Source organism: Xiphophorus maculatus, chromosome 13 (genome assembly GCF_002775205.1).
Source record: "Xiphophorus maculatus strain JP 163 A chromosome 13, X_maculatus-5.0-male, whole genome shotgun sequence".
Taxonomy (NCBI): domain Eukaryota; kingdom Metazoa; phylum Chordata; class Actinopteri; order Cyprinodontiformes; family Poeciliidae; genus Xiphophorus; species Xiphophorus maculatus.
The window spans coordinates 24,588,872-24,604,563 of NC_036455.1; the positions used below are offsets into that span (position 1 = coordinate 24,588,872).

At 37.0% G+C, this 15,692-nt stretch overlaps 2 protein-coding genes across 2 annotated transcripts; both read right to left on the reverse strand.

Moving 5' to 3' along the window:
• Window positions 1–1,360: 1,360 nt before the first annotated feature.
• mapk15 (mitogen-activated protein kinase 15) lies at window positions 1,361–10,789 on the reverse strand. Its single transcript, XM_005816414.3, has 15 exons — window positions 10,589–10,789; window positions 10,304–10,457; window positions 7,695–7,793; window positions 7,309–7,338; window positions 6,710–6,800; window positions 6,321–6,451; window positions 6,061–6,224; window positions 5,449–5,588; window positions 5,312–5,369; window positions 4,333–4,470; window positions 3,722–3,827; window positions 3,301–3,616; window positions 3,002–3,108; window positions 2,694–2,846; window positions 1,361–2,261 (listed from the first exon to the last, which is right to left on the reverse strand). Exons 2-15 carry the CDS (start codon window positions 10,406–10,408, stop codon window positions 2,064–2,066), a joined length of 1,836 nt encoding a protein of 611 aa, XP_005816471.2. The 5' UTR covers window positions 10,409–10,457; window positions 10,589–10,789; the 3' UTR covers window positions 1,361–2,063.
• A 1,256-nt stretch (window positions 10,790–12,045) lies between these two features.
• vps28 (VPS28, ESCRT-I subunit) lies at window positions 12,046–15,339 on the reverse strand. Its single transcript, XM_005816413.3, has 10 exons — window positions 15,250–15,339; window positions 14,433–14,496; window positions 14,291–14,319; window positions 14,129–14,166; window positions 13,956–14,045; window positions 13,770–13,875; window positions 13,576–13,677; window positions 13,311–13,364; window positions 13,126–13,217; window positions 12,046–12,866 (listed from the first exon to the last, which is right to left on the reverse strand). Exons 2-10 carry the CDS (start codon window positions 14,470–14,472, stop codon window positions 12,746–12,748), a joined length of 672 nt encoding a protein of 223 aa, XP_005816470.1. The 5' UTR covers window positions 14,473–14,496; window positions 15,250–15,339; the 3' UTR covers window positions 12,046–12,745.
• Between the last annotated feature and the right edge of the window lie 353 nt (window positions 15,340–15,692).

A 15,692-nucleotide genomic window follows, 5' to 3' on the forward strand; every position in this document is an offset into this window, starting at 1 on the left:
AAAACAGTGTTTATACAGTTCTTTACATTTATTCACTGCATTTAGGGGGGAGGGGAAGCTAATTAAAATTACTCACTCGCTACATAATTTCTTTTTAAAATACCCAAAAGGCAAAGTAAGGCACATGAGTTCCCATATTTGTTAAAGTTATATCCAGTGGTGGACTTTTTCCACAAACAAATGTAAATTGACAAAAGTAAAATAAACCCGGTGGTTAATGAAGTGTGGATATCCGCTGCTGGCTTTTGGAATAAAAGTTTTAAACGTAGCCTCAAGAAAAAGTGTCTACCACTGTTGTGTATATTTAGGATGATAATATCAGAAAAGGCACAAGAACTTAGCTGGTATTTGTTAGCACTATAGCAGAGGAGTGACTTTGCAGATTTTTATATAGTTTCTGAAGCAGTAAGTTGAATTTAAGCGTCAAATTCAACTTCCTAAATTCTAAATCAAATCCTGTTTGGTTCATGATTTGACTTTAACAACCTTTATGGAAATGATTGTGGTTCAATTTGATTTAAATGCCAAGGAATACAACTATTATGTTTGTAAGCAGACTTTAAAAGTGAGAAGATGGGAATGATGGCAAGGAGGCCTTCGAACTTCAAAGTCTTAAGAGGTAAAAGGTCAAAAAATCCAAGACAATACTTATATAAAAAAGTTTGTCTGGAATTATAAACTGTATTTCATTGCTGTAATGCTTTTCATTTGATAGTCTGATAGATTCCTGTGTAATTTCCAATCAGCAACTAGCTTCTTGGTTAAATTAAAGTAACATTTTAACCTTTAAATCTGCCTAAATATGAATACTTTTGGGAGTAAGTGGGCATAATTTTTCCCATTAGACTGGTGGTGCATGTACTTCTGCTCTCCTAAACACTTCTCTCTATCTGGCTGTCAAGCCTTAAGTTTTTTTGCCTTACTTTTTTCTCTATATTGTTAACTTATAATGATGATAATGATATAGTCACTATTGCAGGTGCATGCATGGTGGAGCTAACTTGTTGGTTTAAATAAAGTAACAACTTGGGTCAAAATGAGTACTTTAATAATGCCATCTACCCTTTCTGCTCTGCCTTGGTCCTCTTCACAAATCATTGCCGTCTTAACTGCCAAGGGTTTACTGATTTGTGAAAAATTATCTCCAAGGCCCTCATGGTTTTCTGGGCAGACTCTGGAGGGCCATTGGCCTGGAAATGCCTTGGGATCCCCAGAACGAGCTGGAGAGTCTCACTGGAGGAGATGAATAACTGGACCCATTGACTCCACGACTCCATTTGACATCAGTAAAAAAACCAGAGGGATGTTGTTTTGATTAGGAACAAAAATGAACACATTTTTGATTGTTTTCAATTTGCGTATAGAAGGTTTATTGCTGGTATGTTCACATAAACATAAATCACTCATTGCAATCATTTATTAAAACATCTATTTGCATATTTTACAGCAATCGTGTGCCCAACCCAACTAGCCGATGTTTTAAAATGATGTTAAATGAGGGTGTTGGGTTTGATTTAGTTTGATGCGAGAGCTCTTTGCTTCATAAAACTTTCAGCAACAGCGAAGTAAAATAAATAGTACTACTAGTTCCTGATAAGTCCCTATTTGTGTGTGAAGAACCTTTCAGAGAGTGAGACATTATCCCAGATGATGGAATGGACAATGGAAATGGTGTATATGCAGCTCACCCCCACAATTTTTACCCAACAAACAAATTCTCTGCTTCTCGTCTAGAGAAAATGACTCTAGGAATTTGGGACTTCAAACCTCTTGTTTACTTTTAATGGTTAGCATTTTAGTCTGGCAAAGAAAAGGGTTGCATAAATCCTTCAGTAGAATTACATACTAAACCCATCTAATATGATAGATGCGGAAGAGCCCATCATCATTGACTTTTCATAAGTCATGACCATAACTGATGCAGTAAATCATGGTCTTTCTACACAGCTCCTGTTTTCCAGCTAGATGCCATCCTGTCTTAGCAAGACGATCAAAGCAAACTTTGTTGTACATTCAAATACTTGCAACTTCCTCCTTCTGTGTAACCTCTGATATTATGAAAGCTATTGTTTATGGTGGCGGCTACGAATCAGATTATCCAGTTCTGTCTTGTTGATGGTGCCGTAGGCTTGGGTATAACTGCCTAATTTGGCCCGTGGGTCTCCAGTGCCAGCCACATTGCAGTTGTTCTGAAACACTTTCTTGCTGAACCGTGGTGGTGGTGGACGAGCTTCGCGAGCCTGAGAACTGGGGCGCTGGTTCTGCATACACAAAAGTGGACATAATTTTGTTATTACTAGGTTTTAGAGAAAAACATTACTTAAAATAAGAAATCAACACATTTAGCAGCAATTTACAGACCAATGCCAATTACTGAATAATTTGTATTTTTTCTAGGAGTAAAGACATGGAGGAGGAGGTAAATACAAATACATGCTTTTCTGGGTTAATAGTTAAAATTAATTAATTATTAATTCCATTTCGCAATTATATGTTACTTTGTTTTGGTTTTTCACATAAAATCCCAATAAAATCCATTGAAGTTTCTGATTCTGATTTCAAAAAGTCTAAAAGATGTCCCTATTTTTGCTAGGCACTATAATTATATTTGCATATATAACATAATGTTTTCAAAATTCTGTCTTGAATAAAGCAGGTATAGAAGAGAAAATGATGAGAGATGATAGACTTACCAGTGTAGCTGAAGAGATATGCAACCCAGCCGTTAAAGATGCGTCATCTTTGCGAACTAAAGGGTTGTTTTGCGTTTGACTGAGGCTCCAGGAGAAGGAGCGGTTGTGAACCACATTGGCTGAACGACCCCGCTGGAGAATCTGGTCCATGGACTAGTAAAAAGAAGGTGAAGTAAAGAGTGTTAAAAAGTAGCAAAAAGAGTGAGGCTCACAATGAAATATTATTGAAGAAAATACTCTGACGTAGACAAATCAAGATAGTAACACAAAAAGTGGAGCTAAACTAAACGGTGAACGCTGATTACTACATTAGAGTCGTTGCCCTCTGCTGATGATGTAATTGCAGTTCTTGTTCTGGTGTGTCCTGCTGAGCTCCTGCCGGTTACAGAATAGCGAGGGGGTCGATAAAAACCATCTGAGTGGAGAAAAGACAAATTTCAGTTTACCCTCTCCGACAATGTGATGTTATAAGAGACATATGAATACTAAAAGACGATTACTGAAGAAAACAAATATATTTTTGAACACAGTAAACCATGGGAGAAACATTTTTGGTCAGAGACATTACAACACGGAAACATTCTAGCAAAGAAATAAGTTGTCATACTTGAAACATGAGTTATGGGGTTATATGCAGGTTTTCCTAAGCGGTAACCAGGTTGTGGACTCGTCTTCTCTGTTGTAGATGGGTTAGATGCATTGGCAGCCTCTGCTTTAGCGATCTCCGTATGTGAAGGCTCATGGTTTGTCTCGCCTGTCTCCTCATTGCATGTTTTCCTCTCATTGTTGTTGGATGCTGCAGCTGCAGGGCTTTCCTCTTCTTTATCACTCTTCCTTGAGCTGGGTTTCTCCTGGCTATCTCCACAGGCTCTGTTGTTTGGTAGCCTCAATATCCCTTGCTGTGTTCTCCTTTCCAGTATCATCTAAAACAATTTGGAAGATTGAACAAATTTAATACCCTTGACCAAATAAACTTTAAACATATTATTTGACATGCAGGGTTTTTATTTCAGTAATATTTTAATCACCTCGTATAATTTGTTGCGGTACTGAATCACAGATAATTGCACGTCATCATCCACTGCCAGGACTACATCGTAGTTGAGGGCTGGCTCTTTGGCTGGATTATGGAATCTAAAGGGGGAAAAAACTGCGTTTTAAATATTATTTCCATCATTAGTATTATATACAGGTGAGATGTTATTAATGACTATTGCAACAGAAGTAGAATTTCTGATTAATCCACATTTTTTACACTGATCTCTTAACCACTTGTCATCATCATTGTGCTGACTCCCTTAATATTTAGTATTGTGGGCACCATCATGTGTGTCAGATGTGAAAATCTACTGCAGTGAGATTTCATCTGACTGACCAAACATACTACAGCACTTATTTAATTCTGTGACAGTGTAAAAAAAACTTTAACATAAATGCATCTTTTATTGCACTTAAAAGCAAAAAGACATCTATAATCTAAACATTAATAGTACAGCAGAAGAGCAAGGAGCTAAGAGTAATTAGAAACCACAAATCATCAAATTAAGCAACCAAAAGAAGACAGAGATTTCTCAACAATAATTTCTCCATGTAGAAAACCTTAGCACTGCTATTGTAGTTGCATTGTAAGTTTTAATACCTGGATACATATGGGTGATGAAGAGCCTGCTCTGCAGTCAGCCGCTTGTCCGGGTTAAAAACTAACAAACCCTTCAGCAGGTCGAGGGCATCAGGAGGCACAGAAGGCTGGAGAAGATCCTCCAAAGGCACCTGTGGTCTGGTGAAAGACAAGTATGTCATGAGTCGTATATACAAAATAGATAAAATTACACAGCAGAGGACATGACAACAACTCTGAGGTATTCAAATAAGAACATTTCATCATAAAAAGAACAGAAGGTCGATAGATGTTTGGACAAGGTGATGCGTTTAGCTTAAACACTGCTGTATTAGTGCATCTCTGCTCCTGCCCGCTAAGACTTTAAAGAAACAATTTTCTTCTTGGATAGTACCTTCTTTAATAATAACCTTCAACTTTTATTCATTTAATTGAGACTTTATGCGACAGAGTAGCAAAAAATAGAGTATAATTGTGACATGGAAAGAAAAATATACATATATTTTTATTAGAAATAAAAAAACACAATACTGTGATAACTCACTTTCTTTGGGTATTTCAAAATAAAATCCAGTGCAACCAATTGCCTTCATTGGTAGATAGAGATTCGCAGTTCATGTATCTTAATAGAATAACTGTGTGTTGTACTCAACAATTCTCACCATTATAGAGTAACAACAAGAAAGCCAAAACAATTCCTGTTGCCACAAGGAGGTCAAGCAAAGAAACTTGTAATAAAATGTATTGTATCTTGTGGAGGTAGCATAAAATGTCAAGGGGTGTGGGTACTTTTGCAAAACACTGAATACCACAATAACAACAAACTTGCCATATGCATATGTATAGTTCTCCTAACTTCACACAGAATAAATACAATTTGCCGTCACTGGAGGTTAGGATAACATATCTTAATGTACACAATATAGAAAAAGACAAAGACTGTTGATTTATGTCTCCACAAAAGCATTTCAAACAAACACAGTAAAAAAAATAGTCTTACTTCAATAACATTCTCTGAATGACAGAAGATCCATATTCAGACTTGATGGCGAGAATATCTGGAATAACAAATGTATTTATTCAGTCCAAACCAAAAATAAGTTGTCGAGTATGTGACATTTTGACATTATCTGCTACCTTCTGGGCTGGGGTGAGGTATGGCACTCATGATCTTCTCTACTTGGTTGATGGTCGAAGTTCCAGGAAACAGAGCTTTTCCAAGCAGCATTTCTCCAAGGATGCAGCCGAGGCTCCACATATCCACACCATTGGTGTACCTTTGAACAAGATTATAGCATAAGAAATTAAAGCATAAAGTGTCATTAATCTGCAAAACTCCTCCTTTCCGAGAGTCAAGACCAACAGTGGCTAAAATATCTTACAAAAACATAGTTAAGTTAAAAATAAAGCTCTTTGTGGCATTTAAAGCTAAGCTAAGGATTTTATTTAGAGGTATTAGAGATCAGAGTGAGAGGACTGAATGTATCCCTTTTCTTCCAAGTCACAATTTTGTGCTAAAAGAAAATCACAAAAATATATTAATGTTTCCAATGTCCTGTATACATATTTCCATTCTAAGTGTGAATACTGTCCTGATTTTTTGACTCCCCAATTCTTAAGCTTGTTCTTTGGTTAAAGACAGGCATAGAAGCTATGCTTCTCTTCAAATAAATTAAATTGAAGGGGGGAAAAAAAGCCAGCCTGGATGCAGTTCAGATGGTGACAACAGATGCTCATCACAGCTGATACCTTGTTGATCCCAGCAGGATCTCAGGAGCCCGATACCACCGCGTTGCCACATACTCCGTCAGAGCTGGGTTCCCACTGTCCTCCTGGATCTGGTTGAGAGATCTGGCTAAGCCGAAGTCACAGAGCTTGACGACGCAGTCTGTGTCCAAAAGTACGTTGGAAGGCTGCGAATATAACAAATTTAGAGTGATTTCAAGCCGTTTCACGGTGCCGTCGCTTTAGATAAAAAGAAATATGAATATGTTTTAAAAGCGCCTCACTTTTTCATCTCTGTGAATAACATTTCCTGAATGGAGGTACTTGTTGGCCCTGAAGAGCTGGTACATAACGTAACGCTTGTGAATGTCTTTAAGAAGAGAGCCTTTCCTAATCACAGCGTGTAAGTCGGTATCTGGGAGAAAAATAAAGAGGAAAAGTGACAGCTTACAGCTGCTGCTACAGCACGACTTTAAATGCATAATACTGTCTGTGTCTGAACAGAAATTCTCATTCTGGTTTTCAATGTAAAAATGCAGATGTTTAATATGGGTGGATGAATAGAAAGATGGAATGAGAAGGCCACCCTCCAACATCCTCCAAACATCCTCCTGTCATATTAAGTTTTAATAGTTCATATTTAATAAAACAATTTATACGTACTAATACATACCCATGTACTCAAAGATGAGATAAATGTCTTTGTCATTTTGGGCTCGGATGACGTTTAAGAGTTTGATGATGTTAGAATGATCTCCGAACTCCTGCACAAGGATTATCATTTTTAATAGCAGAATCACAGGAAGCACGGCACAGATTTTCTCTGACTTGTAATAAGCAGCAGGTAACGCAACAGCAAAGTGTAATACAAACAACGCATAACGTGTCCAAACAGTTATAAAACTTCCACTATAAAACGCAGCACTGGAGAAGTGAAGCAGCACAGGGAGAGATGAATTTGGCCACATGATGCCGATTTTACCCAACGACAAAGAAAAAAAAAAGTCTTATAAATTTTTCTTATAAAAATGACCTGAACACGATGACAAGAATTTTAATATCACATTACAGTTTGCGCTACCACGTTTCAGACAAATGAATTATAAATGAACTGTTTCCTGCTGAGCCAAACATTTTGACCCACATTTTTAATGCAGTATACATTAGATGATGAAACAGGAGACTAATTTGAGAAATAAGTAGCGGCGTATCAGACACACGTCTGAATGTATTTTAGGCAATATCTCCTTCAAACGTCAATATGATTGTTACCTGAAGGAACATGATTTCTCTGAATGTCCGCTGTAAAAACAGAAAAGGAAAGAAAACTGCATTCGTGACATGAACTTTACAGGCAAGACGATGCAATGAACTAGGCAAACACAATCCTCCTGCTCTAATTAATAATGAGCTGTCTTCCCTGAAGGTGAAGGACGTTTATACAGAGAGGTTGTATTGCAGATCGGAAGCTCTAGTCTGAGATATAGAACAGTCCTGGAAGTCTCATTCACATCACAGAATTATATCATAACGTTAGTATTGCTATATTATTTCTATGTTTACTGGTGTATTTGAATTAAAATATGCAAGAGTAGCAAGAATGCTTTATGATCATCTTATGATCACTTACATTTGCAATGAAAAACAGTTTTACCAACCTGCGCATCTGTCCTGTTTCTGAAAGCATCAAAGATTTTTTTCACTGCCACAGTCACCCCCGTGTGTCGGTCGACTGCTTTCCATACAATGCCGTAGGCCTAAAACAGGAAGAACACTTTGTCAAACTGGTTCTTACACCTCCACTTATGAGTTTAAAAAGCCTTTTTGTACTGGCAGCAAAGGACATTTGATATAAATGTAAAGAATTCAACAACAAAATGTGCACCAAATGGGAAAACAACACCAGATTTGTTTTTATTTTGAATTAAAAATATCTAAATTCAGTTGGATGCATTACAGATCTTTAAGGTACATCTTATGCTCTAGTGGTAATCTCCCACTGGAAAAGATAAACTTTCCAGGACATAAAGAAAAGGATGGATTAGATAACAGGCCCCTGGACACCAGACATGTCAAAGGTCCCCCATGCTTTGTTACACAATACAATAAGACTGAAAGAGAAACAAAATATCTTTTAGTTTTTTGTTAGGTTCTGATGGTTCTTGATTTGGTTAGTTTTCCACGTTTTACTCTCTGTTCCTCTTCATGATGGTCTTCAATGTCTTTTTTGTTGCTTGGATCTTCATGTCATATTGTATCATTCTAGAAATGTCTAATTGTTTAAGGAGTTGTTTTTAAAAAATTATTATTAGAACCTGTTTTTCAAAGCAGGTACTTTCAGGAGAGGTTTTGCATAAAAACACATCTTAGTATTTTAGTACTTAGATCTGTGCTTGATATATTAGTTATGTGTATTACTGCAAGTCCTACCAATGTAAAGTAGTTTATAATTGTGAAATGGAAGAAAGTACAAACAATATTTTCTGATTTTTTTTTATTTATTAGAAAATCTAAACTTTTATGTACTGTATATAGTTTAGATTTAGATTTAGAATCCCTTTAATTTTGGCTCACTTATAGATGCCTATAGTAGTCTATAATGCCTATAATAGTCTCATCACATTTGACGGCCTCAGAGATTGTGTGCAATAGTGTGCAACCAGTATCAAAAAGACCAAAGTGGGAGAATCTACTGACAGGAGAACTATTATTCATAGACTCTGCAAAAGTAAGACGTGTAAATATGCATGTTTTTTTTTAAAATACCACTGCACATGACACTGAACACATCATCCCTACAATGAAACATGGTAATGGCAGCATAATCATATGGAAATACTTGTCAGAGTTGATGGAAAGATAAATGGAGCAAAAATACAGTGTAAAATGTGTAATAGGCTGCAAAAGGCTCAACATTGAGGTAGGAGGCTCACCTTTTAGCAGCATAACAACGTTAAATATGGATTAGATCAAAATGCATGCATGTGTTTGAATGGCCCGGTCAAAGTTTAGACCTAAAGTAAGCAAAGAACCTGTCACAAAAGTGATTGATCACAGATATTTCCCATCAAATCTGGCTGAGCTGAAGCTATTTTGCAAAGAATAAAGGTCGAAAACATCTCTCTCTTTTTGCAACGCTGCTACAGACATTTCCCAAAAGAAATGCAGCTGTAATTCCTGCAAAAGGCAGTTCTACAAAATACTAACACCAGGAAACCCCTTTAAATAAATTCATGAGTAAAAAATGCTGAAAGCAATTAATTATTTCCTTACTCTTCACAATTATGCACCACATTCAAAAAATACATTGAAATATGGAGGTAAATATGACAGGTTCCAAACACCCTCCAATAGGAATTGCCTGCCTTTGCATTCAATTCCCATTTGATATATATGTCAAATATATATATATATATATATATATATATATATATATATATATAAATGTAGCCTCTCATTTGTAAAATACACTCTTGATACCAGTGTTATTGAAAGCGAGGCAAAAGTTATGACCCCAGAGAAACAGGAGGTCAAGCATAACACAGGCAGGGCATCAGAATACAGTGTTATTGTACTCAGGCCAGTGGATCAGATTCACACAACACTGGAAGCTCTTTGCATATGACGAGCTTAGGCTCAAATAGTGATGTGCAACAGTAGTTTTTCTGCATTAGTAAAATCATGTATACTTCTTTAAATCTACTTAAGAGTGTTTCTAACTGCCCTTTGGTCTGATTCCTCACAGCCAGAGCGCCACAGGTCATATGCAAACAAGTTGAACAGCAGGGGAGCATGAGTCATAGTCTCTTCTAGTTTACGGAGTTGGCAGGTTCACACAGCATTTACCAGCAGGCTGTCTAAAACGAGAGCATCAATTTGCAAACCTCTGTGAAATGAGAATGGCAAGAAACCAGCCAGTTAGAGTTCCTGTGTCTGCCACAAGTAAGGAAAACAAAAGGGTTGGACTTGCTGATCTAACATCAGCTGATCTGCAAGGAAAGAAAATAAACCACTTGCTTGCAACACTGGTGTTAACCGAGGACCTTAAGTCTAGAGAATCTGAGGAATTTTCTCAACGTGATTGCACAGGAAAGCTGAAAGGAATTTATTTAAAAGGAAAGTTTCACTTAATGTTATAGGGAAACTTTCCTTTTAAATAACAAAGGGAATGTATGTTTCCCCTTTGTTGTTGGAGATCATTGGGCCATGCAATGATCTTCAATAAATGAAGCAAATCATAGTTAAGATAATTATAAAACATTCTTACCCCTTTTCCGATTCTCTTCCTGATTTCATATTTGAGAAAAATGTGCTCCTCCACTTCTGACACTTTTACTGACTCATGCTTTTTGCTCATTTTTTGTTTGTCCATCTGAGCCAGTGCTTCACATAGAAACCATCATCACTCTCCTGGATTATTCCTGCGGGCAATAAACCAAAAGCAGGTGCGGAAAGGTTTAGAGGGCAGCCTGTCCAGTCAAATGTGCAACATTCACCCGTTTCGTAGCTTCTATGTTATTAATGCAACAGTGGAGAACTACGGTGGGATTACCTGGCAACTCTCTAGCGACCACCCCGCTCAGACGCCGCTTTTCACAACTTCAGTTGCTGCTTGTTAGGAAAAATGTTAGCTTCCATTTTCTTTTAGTGACTGAAAAAGTCTCTCTTTGGTACAATCTGCAAAATTTCAGTGTTAACCCCCGCACCAACCTAACGTTTGACGCACCTCACGGCTCTTGCTCCTTTACGTGGGTTTGTGGCTACTTGTTGTTATGGTAACAAAAACGCGACTGGTTCTTAAAGGAGCCGCAGCGTAGTTTTTTGTTGTTAGTTTTGTTTTTACAGTGCTAAAAGTAAAGTCTACTTTTTATACTCACCATAGGTATGACTTTGATAAATTTGTTTTTTTTTTTAAGATTTATTAAATCACAGCTATTAAGTGTGCGGCTTAGTTATACAACAAAAATCTAGTTAATTTCAGAACTTTCTCTGCGTGCATGATCTTCATTATTTCAACCACAACCAAAGTAAAACTATCAAGATGTTCAACAGTGAGAGGTTTGTGTGGGAATAAAGATCTAAGATGGATGAAAATGTATCCTTTGTCTGATCTTTAAGTCTGAAGTATTACTGAACTAGCATCGTTGGCAGTTTTCCAAGTTTTCAAAGCTTCATACATACTTATTATTGTGACACATTTTTCTCATCTACTTAAAAAAAACTCTTTCTTGAGCAAATATCTGACTTTTCCTGAAATTGATAGATTTCAGTTGACACTGAAAGGCTGGTTCTGGAGCAGCATTTTTCTTTGTTGAAAGCCTCAGTCCACAGTTGTGCAAGACCAGCTTCATTGTGAACAGCAACAGTTGTGATTCAGCAGCTTCCAGGCTGTTTTTTTCTTTGTTGTCTTTGAAAAACTTACACAGCATCCAGTGTTTCCCTTCCATTTGACAGAGACAGTTTGGGTCAGATAGTTAAAGCTTTGACACAACTGTATATTCTTATCAGAAAATAATTCCCCCCCACAAAATGCACATTATTTGGAAGGCCATGCCAAAGCTCTCTGCTAAGTATCCCCACAAGTCTGGTCTGCTATAATGAAAGCAACATATTTAACCGAACTCAACCATGTCTGGTAAGAACTATGCATAGAAACTGAAGTTGCTTGGAGAATATTCATTATTCATAGCACCCTGAACAAGGGAGGTCAGATGCATGCTTAAAAGCATATGCACACGTAATCATTTTAGATGCATTTAGTTGTTCCATCTTAGCAGCACTGGCTAAGACAACTATTCTTTTCACTGCAGTTTTACAAAATTTACTTTGAAAATATCCCCATTAACCTCTCAAACAATAATTGACAGACCAAAAAACAGATGAAATTTTTTTAAACTTTATTTCTATAAAGGTGTTACATGCTTTTATTTAAAAATCAACACTACTATATACAATGATACATTTTAATAAATATGTCCTCCTCAATGGTGTTTCAAGGCTGAAACATATTTAGCCAGCAACATGAGTTTTTCTCTGTAAATTTCAACTCTAACTCTTCCTTCTAAAAAAAATGGATTAGACATGTTACAGGATGAGAAAAATATGTGATCAAAATAAATCCTTCCCACTAAGCATCAATGTTATAGTTAAATAGATGAGAAGTTAAATAATCACCAGATACGATTTAATCATTTTTTTTGCTGAAAAGTGATAAAATATAAGAACAGTAGCCTAAGACTGCTCTTTTCTGTCTACAAATGCTTTTAGAGGACCCACACACAGAAAGAATCAATATGAGATGAACCATGACAAACAGAACAAACCCAAAGGCTTTAAAACACATACAGGATACTCTTAAAGTAATGTATAGACTTCGGCTGCTGAACTTTTCTCAGAAACGATTCTTGGTTAATGCTTTGCCAAACTTGTAAACTGCCCTGACATGGCCAAACACAAAGAGCCAAAAAGAGGCAGAAGGCAGTAGGCAGCATGATGTACCAGAAACAGGGGATATTACAAGGCAGTGGAATGTAAACTGCACCAAACCTAATAAAATAACAGAAACTAGACTTACAGAAACTGGCAAGAGAGTGACTGAAAAACTGTTCAGATATAAGCTCACTCCGTGCCGGAACAAGCAGGGAAAAGTAGCGTTTATTTTTAACTTAACCAGAGTTCCAAAAGTTAAGATCTATGTTAGACAAAAGCTTTAGGAAGAGTGGAGGAAGCGGTTGAAGGCGTTGTAGGCTGATTCCAGATCGAAGAGCATCTGGCGGACCTGGTTATCATCCAGCTCATCTGAGGCAGACATGCTGCTAAGGGTGGTCAACCTGTAGGAGAAATCCCGTGAGAGATGACAATACGCTGTGCTTCTGCTATTTAAACTACACATCAAACAATTTCAATAAATAAAAATATCTTTGATGTGTGTTTAAAATAATTGTCCAGTTAGAACACTCAACTCTGTCCAGTTTTTACCTACCTATCTAAACCTCTGACCAGCAACATAAAGTAACAAAGCATTTGGTACTAAACTGACCCTGGAGGCTCTTAAAAGTATTGGAATAAAGGCTCCTCTCTGCAACTCACCAGAGGTTCACTTTGTCCTTTGCCTCAGAGTCTGGAGGCATGTTGCTCATCCTGTTCATGGTTTCCATCAGCTCTCTCAGGTCTGGTTGGATCTGTAGTCATGAGAAGTAATCACCATGAGAAAATTTCCACTTTTTAACTTTTTGCAGATTGCAGGCTTAATATGTTTGTAAAGTCAGAATCACCTCATCCATGGCTCTGATCTCCAGTCTCAACTTGTCCATAACAGTGATGAAGAGCTACGGTTCACAGATGGTGGGAGATAAGACAATGTTAAGGATGTGTTAAGTTTACCATTGATAGTGCTTTCTAGTTTCCGATATTCTGCCAGTAGCTCATGTGACCAATGGTAGATTTTCAAGGGAATAGTAATGGTAATCTCCATTCTCACTTCAAAATAGGCAGATATAAATTTACTGCTTGATACTGTGATTGAGAGAAAGGACATACAGAAACTATATCTGCGATGCAACGGTTCAGGTTGCCCTTATCGTCTTTGATGGTAATTGGTCGATCTTCCTTAATCCTCTCCATTGCAAGTGGGCAGTCAAGCTAAAGGACAAAATAACAGAGACATCAAGGTGGGAAAAATTACCACAAAGCAACAGTTATAAATTAGTTAACTAACTCTGATGTTTACTCACTCTGTACTTCCTGCAGAATTCATCGATGGAGCCCACATCAGAGCCTTGCACCTGTTTGAAAGCAGCTTTATACTGAACCAAGAGTCTGGAGCAGGAAGCCGTGTACCTAAAAATACAATTTCATCCAGATCATTGACGCATACATTCATATTTAAAGGCTACGTGTTAAGCTGAAGTGGAACTTACTCGCTGGGGGATACGCAGTCTTTGATGTAAGCCTTCTCCAATGCCTGCAAGGTCTTTACAACAGCAAACAACTCGGCCATGTTGTCATACCTTAAGAAACGAGATAAATCAAATGTTACAGCGATGACAAGTTCAGCTCATCATTAAGCACATTGAATCAATGCAAAGCTTACTTTTCTCGTTCCCGTGCGTTTTTGTACAGTTTGACCTCCTGCAACATCAGAAGTCAGAATGTTCAACTCAAACGGGTAAATTGTAGTGCAATTTTTAAAAGCATGAGGACTTTCAAGTTTTTTCTTTAAAGCTTACACAACAATATATATAAAAACATTTACCTCATACAACTCAGGTTTGTTAGCTGGAGCTGTGTGGTAAAAAATTATGAAATTAAGTAAAATACTGGAGATGACAATGCAATGGGTGACACTTCAGAGGTCCTGATGAATTCATAAAAGATGCACTTCGGATTTTTCTTACCTGACCCGACTCCTCCACTGCCTGCTATCCCGTGGAACATGATGCTGATGTTTCAGATGTTGGTCTAAAAATATTTGTTATTGTTTAAATATAATTGTATACCAAAAGCAATCAATTCTTATTTCTATAACGTTCTTCGTTTTAAGCCCTAAAGGCAAAACTAAAATAAATTGTTCTTCGTTCTGCCATATAAATAAGTATTTATAGACCTGGCTACCTTACGTCACTATCGCCTTCTTACGAATAGAAATTAATTTGTGTCTGGAAAACTGGAAATGAATCCAATCCGATCGTGTTTTTTAACATTGGCAGGAATTTGCAGCAGAAAAAGTTATTTTGTCTTATATCTTTACCAACCATCTCTGTTCTGAGACTATGTAACATGCGGTTTTCTGTTATTAACAGAACTAATGAACATTGTTGTCATGACATGACATTTATTAATAACTTCACGGTTTGATCTTCGAACCTTGGCCTGGTTAATAAAATGTACAATATTCTTGGCAAGAGACTGACATTACCTGGAAGAAATAACAACCATATCAATGTATACTTTTCAAAAAAGTCCATTATAAATTAAAAATCAGTCATTTATACAAAACTAAATAAAGTTAGATATCGAAACAGTCGAAGCTAACTTGTTAGCACTTCCTTAATGCTTTTGTGAGACTGAGCTCCGATATTTATGTATTTTTAACCGATAAACGACACGTAAAGATCACGTACCATATTACTATACATTATAACTCCAATGTATTTATTAATACGTCAACGAAAAGGTTACAAAGTTAAAAACTAGATGACATATTCCACTTACCCGTTCGATAAAATGCTATAACACAGATGTAAACACACCCTCAGACCAGGACCAGCATACGTCAAAAATAATAGGTGCCCTTTACGCCTCTGAAAAAAAATCTTCAGAAGTAGGTATATTTTCTAAAAAAATGATAAACTGCAGGTATTTAGTGATATTCCATTAGATTTAATATCGTTAAGATTTATGTGACGTAAACACGCATGTTGAGCTTTAACCAACCCTTGTTTCTAAACAGGCAAACGGCGACCGATGTGCAGTCCTCAAATTTGTATTTCCGCATGAACGGTTGGTCACGGCTACGGTTGATTCTGGTCACGGGAGCGGAGACGGAGTGCGGCAAAACAAAACACATATCGGAAAAGGCGGATTTTGGCATAAACTGGTATGTGAATGGTTTGGTTGGAAATGGAGACAGGAAATGAGGAAGACATGGATTTTGA

What these genes read in the sequence shown, in the direction of transcription:
- vps28 (XM_005816413.3), bottom strand. Translation starts at nt 14,472, where the DNA reads ATGTTCCACGGGATAGCAGGCAGTGGAGGAGTCGGGTCAG. An exon ending in CAGTGGAGGAGTCGGGTCAG is followed by an intron (nt 14,320 to 14,432) that starts GTAAGAAAAATC and finishes TTTACCACACAG; the next exon opens with CTCCAGCTAACAAACCTGAG. An exon ending in AATTCTGCAGGAAGTACAGA is followed by an intron (nt 13,678 to 13,769) that starts GTGAGTAAACAT and finishes TTTGTCCTTTAG; the next exon opens with CTTGACTGCCCACTTGCAAT.
- mapk15 (XM_005816414.3), bottom strand. Translation starts at nt 10,408, where the DNA reads ATGGACAAACAAAAAATGAGCAAAAAGCATGAGTCAGTAAAAGTGTCA. An exon ending in GAAACAGGACAGATGCGCAG is followed by an intron (nt 7,339 to 7,694) that starts GTTGGTAAAACT and finishes CTGTTTTTACAG; the next exon opens with CGGACATTCAGAGAAATCAT. An exon ending in CAGAGGGCAACGACTCTAAT is followed by an intron (nt 2,847 to 3,001) that starts GTAGTAATCAGC and finishes TCTTTTTACTAG; the next exon opens with TCCATGGACCAGATTCTCCA.